The following is a 12,289-nucleotide window of genomic DNA, read 5'->3' as shown; positions in this document are numbered from 1 at the left end:
CTGCAGGTGTAAAGACAGAAAGAAACTGTTTATAGAGATGCCAGCACTGAGCTAAAATTCATCCAAAGAGATTTCTCCCTGCTTTTACTCCAGATATATAAATCTTCATAATGAGCATAAGATAGATGCCATCTCAAAGCAGCACATGTAAGCAGCAATAGTGAGTAACGTGAGCATTGACCCAACTCACCCCACCCCACTCTCCTCCTCTCGCTGTCATTACACTCTGTTTTCCTGCCTGCCTTGGGATTCTCTCCACCACTAACATACTTTATTCTCAGGATTTGGGCATGTGGTGACTCAGTGCAGCAAAGAAAACCTAGTGATAAGGCTGTGAACTCCCGTGCCCTTTCCACTTCCATCCCCTAACAGCTCTTGAGCTCTTCTTACCAGATGGCCATAAAAAGTTCTCTCCTGCTCAGATGATACCTGGAAAACTGCACTTGCCTAGGGAGTCGACTAGCGCTCGCTACAACATGCGTGGCTGCGCTCGCGGCAGGCTGCCAGCCAGCCGTTTGTCAGGCTCTGGAGTACGGTAAAGTGCTAGCATCTGTCTGCTGCTTAATAAATGGGGAAAGATAAGTTTGGAGGTACTTTCTTCAAAGAAGAGGTGTCTTTGTTGGCTTGTAACAAGTAGGATAGTTTTCACTGCCCTCAAAACCACTTACATCTTAACAAACCTAGGCTGTACCGAATTATCTTTGAAAAACAATCAGTTTTCATCCTTGGATTCTCTGCTGCCCACTCACCTCAGTGAAATGATAGAGTTCAGCAGAGAAGAACACTGTAAATTTGCTTGTTGGTAGTTGATTTATATATTGGTACTGGTTCCAAAGACAGTGTTTATATTTCTGCATTGGACTCAAAATTATGGAAGTTATAAACCTCCATTTAATAATCCTAAAATAACTCATTTTAACTTAACGCATGCCTTTATGTTATGTGTGCATTTAACCCCTTTTTGTGCTCCTTGGATTCTCTTCAGTCCTTAAATACATTTTGCAGAGATTTAATGAAACTTGCAAAGTCTTATTCGAACTGAAACATGAATTAATGAAAATTTCTAACTCTGAATGTGAAGGTATGTGCATGTGCATGTGCAGTGCTCGGCTCCGCTGTGTGGACAAAGACAAAATGGACATTAGAGTGGACAGTGAGACTTTATCAAGTGCTCAACTGGTCCTGACATGCACTTAATGGCAAGAGATAAATAGATTCTTTTAATGCCTTAACTGTTAGGACATAGCTGACACGTAGATTTATATAGTAATCAGGGCTGATATGCTGCAGCAGTGTGGAGGAAACACATGCTCATGGCACACAGACCTCTTTGGGGAGTAGATATTCACAGTCTTTGTTTCTTACCTACCCCGTTGCATTGCAGAGCAGGGTTGGCAACACCTCACTGGTTCGGTGGTTCTGGCTGCTGGCAGAGACAGAAATGACCCAAAGATTGGTTATACAGGAAACATCAAACTGGAGGATGCTAAGAACATGAGGAATAATCTGGCATTTGCAGGGAAGGGGAATTAGATGGCCTGATGGGTCTTTTCCACCTCTGACTCCAACAAGTTGCCAAGGGCTGTCGGACATGGACGGGAGAAGAACCAGGTCTGGAAAATGACCCCCCCCCAAAATCTACTTCCCTCGTGACCTAAATGATAACTCCAGTCATCCAGCTAGTTGACTTGATTGGGAAACCAGCTTTTCGCCTTGTTATCCAATTATCCAGACAACCCATGTCTATCTTAAGTGGAGTCTGCTGTACATAAGCTGTCAGCCTAGATACGCATTTAATTCCAAAGAAGGCGTAAATTGGCAAAGATGCAAAAAGATGGTTTTGCTGTTTCAGTTTCTGTCAAACTCACTAAAAAAAAAAAAAAATGAAGGTCTACTCACAAAATACTAATGCTCAGTGACCACTTTTGCTTGCAAAGCTTTGTTTTCAAGTAGCTACAATATTTACATTTGCAGTATGGTTTCTGAGTATGTTCTGGAGCTTCACATTGCAGTCTCAGAAAAAAAAGAAAAGCTAGTATTGTGATTTATGAAACTGGGCTTCTAGGAGACAAATATCTCTGACAATTATCCACTCAAACTGGACGTGCAGAAATTGCCAGCCCAGGCTAGAAATCTTTCCCTCCAGAAATACTGTAATCAGTAAATCCTCTGATTTATGTAATTCCTTCAACAAGTACATTTCTTAAGCTTTCAAATGCATTTCAGTTATTTCTAGGCATAATATTGAAAATCAGACTATAATAAGGGACCATGCCTTTACAGTCTGAGCGATGGGATGTTTTCTGAAATTTATCTGTGGAAGAGTATTTCTGTGTCCATCCCCTGTTTCTGTGCCGTGGGAGTTAAGTATGCTGAACCGCGGGAGACAGATTCCCCTTGCGCTCTCTGCCCGTTCCCTCTGGGCTGAGGACGGCATCCACAGCCGTGATGCTGATGGGGGTTCTTCCTACAGAAGTACAGTGTGGTCTGTGTACATCCCAGGGACCCCAAATTCATTAGGCCCCCAGTCACGTCTGCTTAAGATGTCAGCTGGCCTGAAGGAAAACCAGTGGCTCTGTCAGTCAGTCCCAGAAGGGAGTTAGCAGCTCCAGGACAGCAGCAGTGAGCATGAAACGGTGTGGCCCTGCATCTGGAGCACCAGGAGGGAAGATACTGTCAGCCCTGGGGAGTTTGTTGCAGCTTCTCCTCCCTCCTTTGACCTGGGTGAAAGGTTTAGCTGGATGTTAAATCTAGGCACAGCTTCAGGCTCAGCTTTCGTGTGATTTAGCAAATCAAAACCCATTCTCTACATTTCTCAGGCTTATTACTATAAAGCACATAGTACAGTGACAGAAGGGTAGATCTGTTCTTCAGGAGACTAACACAACGGACAGGTTTCCAAGGGAGAATTGTCAATATAAAAAATAAATAAGTATTCATCACTGCTTACATTATTTTGTCAGGATAGGCAATGCTGCAAACTTCCTTTAGTGATAAATGTGCTGCTGCCACTGTCAGACCCCTGGTTTTTCTGCCAGAAAGAGCTGCTGGAGTCTGGGCAGCTGTGGAGATGCAGGATGGGGTTTACTGTGTTTTCAGCGTGTGATTCCAGTCCGTGCCCATCTGCTGTGTCTTCTCTGTTACAATTTGTTTGGCTGCCTGCATGTTGTACTTATATTCATATCTAATTTATTTTGGCAAAGCATACCCAAATCCACATTGCTGCAGCGTTTTACAAGTGGTGGAACTGTTCTGTGGATGTACAAGAGTAGAACTGCTTTTTTGTGGGCGTGTATTTTTTTTTTTTTTTTTAATTCATCGTGAAATCCAGTACCCTACGGTGGCTCAGTTTACACTGCAGTTTGTGGAGCAAAACAACTTTTTTCTCTATCTATCCTGTCTCAGGAATACATATTAACTTGCAGTAAGAGCCTATATTAAAAGCTCCAGAGCACCCCCCAAATTTTGCATCTCAGAACCAGTGCTGTAGGTCTGAACAGGGAAGGGTGCAAGTATGGCACCATCATGGTCAATGCAACCCACAAGATTTGAAGAATTTAAAGCAAGGTGTTTAAAGCCCATTATAAAGTTTCAGTTTAAAAAAAAAAAGGAAAAGGTATGGCTTATTTTCTTCCAAAACTCTGAAGTCTTTCAACTACCACCTGTGGAAAGCCAGTGGCACAGCGGTGAGGTGCAAACGCCGCAGAGCGCCCGGCGCCTGGCCCTCAGAAGAAACCATCTGGATTCCTTCCAAATTTCATGAACAAACTCATAATGCGATGAAGGAAGCTCATATGTTGAAGCAAACTCTTTAACCTGATTAATGGGATGTAAGTAAGTGGAGCTAATTAGACGTGCTGTTAGGGAATAGCCCATATGAAACCCAGGATCAGTGATCAGGGCAGTTGGGATCCCGGTCCCCAGCCGAAGCCATGTGGTTACACTAGCCTCAGCCTAACTCAGGTCTTGACACCTTTGAGCTTTGCAGGGGGATGTTTTTGAAACCTTTATGTGAAATTTGTGGTTTGGAGAAGGGAAGTCACACGCTTTCTGGCGTGCCTGGCTGACGTGGGGAGCATGCTTCTCTGCCGGAGGAGAGCGAGCTGCTGCCCTTTGATCCCATGTAAGGAGCATCCTTCCTGGGTTTTTCCAAAAGAGAAAATGTCTGTGGTCATAAATTGTGTTCAGAGATGAGCAACCACCCGGACACAGATGTACCTGTACATTTAGTTTCAGGGATAGGATTAGCCCTGTATAGAGTCTGAGCTTCACTCAAGACCTTTCCCTTCTTTCCTTCCTTCCTTCCTTCTTTCTTTCCCTCTTCTTCCTTATAATTTTTCTAAGACATTTTTTGTCTTCCCTCTCCTCAGTTGGTCTTAATCCTAACTTAGGCATGGGATATAGGAACACAGAACAATTGAGTTTCCCTCTGAAGAGCATTTCTGCAAAGAGATTTCTGCACAGGTTCAATGCAAAATCAGCTTGGGCAGCAAACACACTGACATATCAAATAACATTGATGCTAAAAGCAGCCTTTGAACTTTCAGAATATTCATCCCAGGGTCAGAGATTAAATTACCCCCTCAAATAAGTCTAAGAGCTCAATGCAGTTCTTCCTACAAAAGGTTTATTTGAATGAGACTCGTTTAAAAGGAGTGAAAATTCAGGGCTCTTTAGGAGCCACCATTTTTGAAGTGGGGAATCAGAAGAGCAACATTTGCCTTGCACACGTCTTAACGTCGTTTTAGTAGTTATTTCTCACGTGCAACATGCAACAGCAGCGCAGCTGCCCCGTGCAGGACATCAGGCACTTCACCCCCGGCTTCTCACTCTCCTGCCCAAGCCACTGTCCCTGGAGCAGCCCCCGCCCGCAGCTCTGCCAGGGCCAACAAGGGCATTTTTAGCTTCCCAACCATTTCCCAGGTTTCCAGATCTGCCTCACCACCAGCCCCAGGAGTTTTTAGTGGAATTTCTTCCAGGTCATACGTTATTTAAGGGGGCGGGGAGGGCAATGAATGCTGATACCACAAATGTTTCTGGTATGAATTTCGGTTCATTGCTGTTTGTAGAAAAAATCTGCTGCTGTTTCTAAAGGGAGCACTGATACCACGAGAGAACTCTGACTTTCTGCCATTTGATAACAAGTTGATCGACTGCATTTACTTATTATCAATTGTGGTGTGGGGAGATTCCTTTTCTTTTTCTTATTATTAAATCAAGGCATTTTTTAAGAAATATTTTATTTTTGATACAGACACAGCCGGTGAAGTAGCAGTAAAAAACATCACCACAAAGAGGCACATGGCTTTGAAATGTTTTGGTATGTAACATAACTGTATTGTTATCAGGTCTTAACTTTTGCACAAAGAATATTTCTCCTTGTTCTTAAAAGCAAACCCTCTGTCAGCTTTCAAAGGGTTACATACGTAATGTGGTCATAGGGGAACACAACAAAAAATATCTAAGTGTCTCAAATCATTTCACAAATAACATTGTTCTATTTCTCTCCTTAAACGAACAAGAGTTTCTTTGATTTTTTTTTTTTTTTTAAGTCAAATTTAGGATTCTGCTGTTCAGAGCAGAGAGGTCACAAGGCCCTAATGTATTTAGCATTGACTGCCCTCTCTTGTAGTGCGTCTATTAGTCAGTAATTTGATTTGTACCTATTCATTTGCAGTCCCTGCAGGAGCTCTGAGCTGGCCCCAAGTATAATTGGTGCTGTCTCTATTTTTACATCATTAGATTAGCCCCGACTCCTGGCCACTTGTTGTCTGCGCTTGTCTGTCCATTTATACAACCTAATGTAACACAAAATTCATTACTGATCACATTACTTTCAACTCTGAAGCCAGCTTTGTGATAAACATTTTGTTAACCCTTTCTTGCCAGCACACAGACCTGGGGGATAAATGCACTTTCCCTTTGCAGAAAAATCAATATCATAATAAAACAAAGTGCAGTCACATTTCTAGATTTGTCATTCCTCCAGGAGAAAGAAATGGGGAGAAACATATATGAGATGACTAAATGATGTCTGCATCCAGGCATCTCACGCTGCTGTATATGAAATGAGCTCAGCCGTGTCCTTTCTCCTAGAATATAAAGAAGTGACACAAGATAGGGCCAGCACTCAATTTAAAACTTAATTTCTTACTCATTGTTCTGCAAGTGTTTTAGCTCTTCTGTGCAGGCTGTAATCGGGTTATGACATTATTGGAACTGGACATTTTTCTTCCAGTGCTTTGTCTCAGAGTAGTTACACCAGAAACAATTCCCTTTGTCCTTAGAGATTTGTTGCTGTGTTGAGTTTTGTTTTGGTTTACTTTGGTTTGTGGTTTTTCCTCCTAATGATTAAGCAAATTAATTTTCCTACTGCAATACCTCCAGTGTTTCACAGGAAAATGTAAAGCTCCCTTCTGTCTAGCTTGGCTTTGCTCACATTTGACTGTTTTGCTGAGTACCTCCTAAAGCATTAAGCTTTTTGCATCACTGAGGCTTCTGCTATCGATTTCAAGGGGAACAAGAGGAAAGCCACGGTAGGTATTCATTTAGGCCTGATTCTGCAAGGGGCTGAGCATCCTTACCGCTCTGTTGGCAGCATCATGCCCCTGAGGTGATGCTTGCTATTCGAAGAAATATATTTTGGTGCACGCAAAACCTGTTGATTTTTAACAGTTTTCTAAATTCATTTTCTGTTTGTACAGCTTGGCTTGGAAATCTGTTATTTGGGGTTTTCTAAATATTTAGAAACATTTCTCAGTGTTTATTAAATCTTCCCTTTAAAAGTCCGAGGTCTGAAGCCTGCCCCACACCGAGCAGTCCCATACTGAGCAGGGTGCAGGAGACGAGGAGACTACAGGATTTTTCCATCTCTAGTTTCTATAATTACCTTGTTATTCCTTTTAGGAGTCTTTGCATGGTATTTTTATGTAGGATGTGACTGACGGCAAGCATATCTCTCTTAGTAAGTATAAGAGCCCTCGTCTCCCAGCATTTGAACCAGGACTGGTATTTTTACAGCTGTTTTGTGAGCCAAAACTTGTTGCAGCTGCTGAGGTGGTGGCAGAATAAAGACAAGACAGTTCCTCTCCCTCCTCCCAAGCCCAGCAGCCCCAGAAAGCCTTTTGGTATTTTGCTGATTTTTGCAGGAGTGATTTTAAGGTGTGTGCAGCATTGGCTGGTGCTTGCTCCTAAAGCCTGGCTTGGCTGGGGGAAGGTGCGAGTCTCACCTCAGCTGTGTTGCCGCCTTTGTGCCCCTCAGTCTCTGCTCCAGCGTTGCCATCTGAGCCCCAGGAAGGCCAGCGTGCCCTGAAATCCCCGTGTACAGCCGTACGTGACTCCCGTGACCCTCGGGGTAAGGACGAGCCGCAGCTCAGGGCACGCTGTGTGCTCGGTGGCGGAGGGTGCGTGGCCAGCCGGACAGCGTGCCACCACCCCGCTCCCACCCCGGGGTCCCGCTGGCGGGGATTCCTAGGCTGACACTGCTCCCGTTTTTGCTTCCTGCGGATCTCCTGCACATCTTGCATTAACTCTTTGAAAGTTTGAGCCTTTCGTTATCTTAAAATGATGTGTGGCCAATTCACCAGCTCCCTTCCTGCCCGTGCAGAGTATTAACGTCACACTGATGCCGAGGGTATTTACCGTTCCCTGGATTGTGGAAGGACGATGGCCCAAGTCATGGCAAAGCTCTCATAAACTATGCGTTGCCCTCACCAGGGAGACAGGAAAGGAGGCTGTAGAATGGAAACCCATTTATACAATAAATTGTTAAGCAGTTCAGCTGTTAAATGAGCACTTCCTATTAGAGAGATACAATGAAGTATGAGTCAACAAACAGCAAAATACACATTAACACAGCAAAACCCCCCGCAATAAATGGAAGGTCAAAAGCTAAAACAATTTAAATGTTCCAGTGTGAGCCAACCCTTCGGCCCTGCAGCTTTCAGTCCTCTCGGCCACAGAGGCCCCTCTTGCACCACAGGATCTGCTCCTCACGCTTCAACATGAGGAGGCACGAGTCCTTCGGTGGACTCCCAAAGTGTCACCTCCGCCAGCTCCAAGGGCTTTCTCCCACCCGTTCAGATGCTGTATCGTTTCCTATCGTCGTACTGTAGTCTGCAGCCCTGCCATCACCTCTCATCACCCCTGTGCATTTCTCTAACAGAATATCAGACAAATAGTAGCCTGATTTTTCCGATAATCTTGCCCTGCTATCCATGGTGGAGTCTAAGAATATCAGGGCTTGGGGCCGTATCCTTGCTTAACAGTGATGTTGTCTGCTATCTGATGCTCGTAGTATGTCTGGTGGAGATGGTCGGGCAGGAAGCAGGACGGGGGAAGAGAGGGCAAGGGGAAAAGGAGATAAAAACCCAAAGGGGATTTTGGCTGGGGAAGGATTGATGGGGAGGGAGACTCCCTGGAGCACGTCCCGTGGGACCAGGTCTGGTGGGTGCCCCAGGAGGAAGCAGTGTTGTGGCCGCGTCCCTGACAGTGCTGGGAACAGTTAGTTCTCCTTGAGGTATATATCGTAACTTGTGGTATGAAAAGATTAGCTTTCCTTCCATTCCTAGCCTGCTGTCTCCCCACCATGGATAACATATAAAACAGTAGACTTTTATTCATTAACATTTATGGGAAAATGTTAATATTAAACTGTAAGTGAAAAGCCCTATCTTATTGAATTCTTCTGCTGTGTTATTGGGAGCCTAATTACATTTTGCATTTAAATAAAAACCAGATGACGTTCAGGATGGTCAGGCAAGCATTCTGTAAGTGAGAATTTATCTTGCGATCTGGGTAAACAATGTCTCATCATTTAACAGTTATTATAAATAATGGGTTTTTAAGCACTTTGCTGGGAGTTCATATTGGCTCCACACGGGTTGCACTAAGGGAGAGAGAATTTCAGTGACATCTTCCAGGCATCCGGTGAGGAGGAATCATATCCTGAGCTCACTTCTCAAGCTGCAGCAGTTTTCATCCTCCTCTGTTTATTATTGCTCAATATTGTGTGCACAATCGGCTGACAAAAAAAGCTAAGAGTAAGAAAAATGACAAATCGGTTGGAGGCATTTTGCAGATGGAGAAACCATCTATACTGCTGCCCCAGCAGAAGTGGAAGGTGTTCAGGACCCCTGCGGAGGTTCATGCAAGTGGTTGAAACCCCCAAAGGCATATTCTTGCTGTAAAAATAGTGCTGTGTAAAAGTTGTGCCTTCACAAAAAATGAAAAAGATCTCGAGGCAAAATGTAAAGACAGAAAGATAACGGACCAGCTGCTTTTTTCTATGTTTCTGCTGGTGCCCTCTTAAATTACATCACTGGTAATTACATGCTTGGTAATGCATGAGCTAATTTAGAAAAAGAGTAGAACTTCTAAAAAATGTAAATAGCTTTTTCCCCACTTCTGTTGTTTATATTCTGCGTTTCATTCCTGTCGCTTCAGCAAAGGCGGCGGTGCCTTTGTTGCTAACTGGCTTTTAGTCTTCGCTTTGTGTTCCTCAGACATTAACAGGAGCCTCCGAGATTTCTCCAAGCAGCTTCCCCACAGTCTGTCCCACATCCCGGGGAGGAAGGAATTAGTTTCCATGCAGACAGAAATAAGTGGTAAGGGGATGAATTTTTTAAGCAACCATTCACTGTTGTGAAAAGATACAGAATTTGGGAATGCCTAATGCTGGCTGGTGGCGTGTCACCTCCTGACACGCCAGGAAGCCACCCACCCTGTAAAATGGCTGTTCCAGGACATAAACTGTTTACTGCCTTTTTCTGTGAGAAGCATTTTATGCCATTTTCCAAGAAGGACCCCCGCAGCTAACATACTGTCTTTTTTTATTTATTTTTGGTATTTATTTGTTATTTCCTTGGCCAGTGACTTTCTCAGTATCTGCCCAACACATGAACTCTTATGTTTACATCAAAAGCTGATGGTGTTGTGAAAGACAAAGGGTCAGTATCACTTCTCCGACTGTTTCCAAAGATGTTTTACTGGGAAGGCCACAGGCAGGAAGGTGCTGGCAGGGTCAGGAGCCAGGCCCTGCCCCATTCCCTCCACTCCAGCACGGTGGCACGGCGTGGGAGCGAGGAGCCACGGGTGACTGGGGATGGGAGGACACACAGAAGCCTGGTCAAGGCGAGCAGGATGGAAATGGTGGTGGTTCCCTAACCAGGTACAGGTAGCACCCTGCCCAGGCACCCAGGAGCAGTGCCATGGGGTGTGCTGCGGAGGGATGCTTGATGTGTTGCTGTTCTGATTTTCTCCTACGGCAGAATACAGCATTCCCATGGATGGCACCTCCCGTCTGTTCCCAAGACCAGCACGCCTCGCTGAGCAGTTATTCCCATCACTGAGGCCGGGTTGTCAGGTGGAAATGACGTTTGGAGGTGTTAATCAAAAGACAAATTAACTTAGCAGCATGCCTTCCTCCTCTGCAGCCACGGAGGCAACAGTGGGTAGATAAAGTATATGGGGACAGATCCCTAATCTTCACTCAGGACTACTTTTATCCATACCCTTTAAAAAAGAATCTTTAGATTATATTGTGCCGTTATTGCATTGTCTCTTTGGTTTATCTTTTGGAAACGTGGCTGGTCACCCATCAAAATGTGAGCGAAAAGCCTGCAAAAGGAAACAACATGAAGAGCAGGTAGTTATATTAACTTGACTGCCAGATGCCCAAGTACAAGGCAGAATCTGCACAGCTTGAGATGATTTAAATTGCCTTTTATGTGGGATGTGGCCAGAGGAATGCCTTGGTTTGCCATTAGGTCTTTTAGATTTCACACAAGAGTTATCCTCTGCCACACGCTTGTCCACAGGCTGCAGCTCATTCACACATTTGACAGTGTTTATAAGAGTGTAACTAAAAAGGCAAAGTATGTTAGAATCAATACTTGGAATAGTTTTTAAAATACTACTTTTAACAAGTGAAAAACGTCCAGTCGACGTTTTTCAGCTGCCTTCTGGTTTCATGAGAACGAATGCAAACTGCTGTGCTGAACAACTCCATTAGCAAAGGGACGAATTAAGCTTCGGATGTCATTTTTATCAAGGCTCTTTCATATTTATGTCTAACATCAGAATTTGGAGCTATATAAAAAAGACAGAGTGTATTAAGAGCCTCAAGCAATCCTGCAAGAGAGCGAGCCCACAAGGTTGGCCTGTTGTTTTTCCAGGCTCGGTTAATACTCAATCTAGGTAGAGATGTGATTTTAAGAGTACTACTGCGAGCTTTGAGTGCTTCGTAAAATTAGGTCTGCGTTTAGAAAATTGGTCTGCTAGAAGCAGCGCTGTCAACATAATCTTTAAAATAATTGACTAAATAGACCAAATAAGTTGTGTTTGGAACTAGGATTATTTGGATGGGTTTGGAGTTTCTCAGCGACACTAAAACTAGCGCCAGGGAAATGAAAGGAGGAGACCTCTGCTTAGATCTCCACCTGAGCTTTTCCGACTCAAGAGCCTTGAACTGTTTAGATGAGCAGACAGGGCTGAGTCCACGGTGACATCATTTCATGAGCTTCAACGAAACCCTTCTGATTTGGACCAGCTGAGCATCTCCTCCCCCCAAACTTTTAACTTTTCCTTTGAATCAAACCCAAATTCCAGTCCAGTCTAGCTTCCTTCTCAGCATCAATCTGCACCAGGGAGACAGCCCAGAGCCTCTCAGTAGCTTTCCTCACTGGCCCAAAAGGCCACTTCGTGTCAGAAGTACTAGAAGTTGTGCCAGAATTACTTTGCTTTGTAATATTATACTTTTAAAATGAACTCAGCAATATGTTTGTGTCAGAAGCACATCAGGCACATATGCGAGGTGCACACACAGAAGTTGTCCTTCTCCAGGGTTGCCTTCCTAACTGAGGGTTATTAAGGAGGCCCAATAACCGAGGTAGCATCACAAGAGGGGAAAAAAAATATGTCTAAAAAATTAGACATGAAAGAAACTGCTAAAGTTTGGAGGATCAGGCATGTCTGAAATCCCTCATTCAGCATATTGGTGAAGAGCTGCCCAGACCCTGAGATAATCGCCGGATTTGTGGTTTTGACCTTCAGACAGCTTTTCCTTACTGAGTTTTTTTGCTGGGACTGTTCGGCCAAGCCCAGGAGAGGAGGAGGGACCCCCAACACTCCCCGAGTGCTCCCAGTCATCAACGTCCTGCGTGGTGGCTTTGCAGCAGCCACCTTTGAGACAGGACACCCTGCCCCCGGCACCGAGATCTCGAGCAGCTCCAGCTCTGGTGGGAAGGGAGATGCTTAGATCCACACGTTGGGTCCGGACCTGCTCTGGATA

At 44.4% G+C, this 12,289-nt stretch overlaps 1 protein-coding gene across 13 annotated transcripts in view; it reads left to right on the top strand.

Annotated features, from left to right (window-relative positions):
• The window catches only part of BCAS3 (BCAS3 microtubule associated cell migration factor), a 372,112-nt gene that overhangs the window by 350,001 nt on the left and 9,822 nt on the right, over positions 1 to 12,289 (top strand). For 4 of the 13 annotated variants that reach the window (XM_074845793.1, XM_074845781.1, XM_074845779.1 and 1 more), the window contains one exon: positions 5,255 to 5,320. The exons of 6 other annotated variants lie outside the window; for them this stretch is intronic. In XM_074845793.1, the coding sequence (XP_074701894.1) occupies positions 5,255 to 5,320 (66 nt within the window). Of the gene's footprint in view, positions 1 to 5,254; positions 5,321 to 9,503; positions 9,606 to 12,289 lie in introns of all 13 variants that reach the window. 3 more of the 13 variants (XM_074845789.1, XM_074845778.1, XM_074845777.1) reach the window with 1 other exon arrangement.

This window comes from Strix aluco, chromosome 19 (genome assembly GCF_031877795.1).
Source record: "Strix aluco isolate bStrAlu1 chromosome 19, bStrAlu1.hap1, whole genome shotgun sequence".
Taxonomy (NCBI): domain Eukaryota; kingdom Metazoa; phylum Chordata; class Aves; order Strigiformes; family Strigidae; genus Strix; species Strix aluco.
This window is presented reverse-complemented; position numbering and strand designations above follow the sequence as displayed.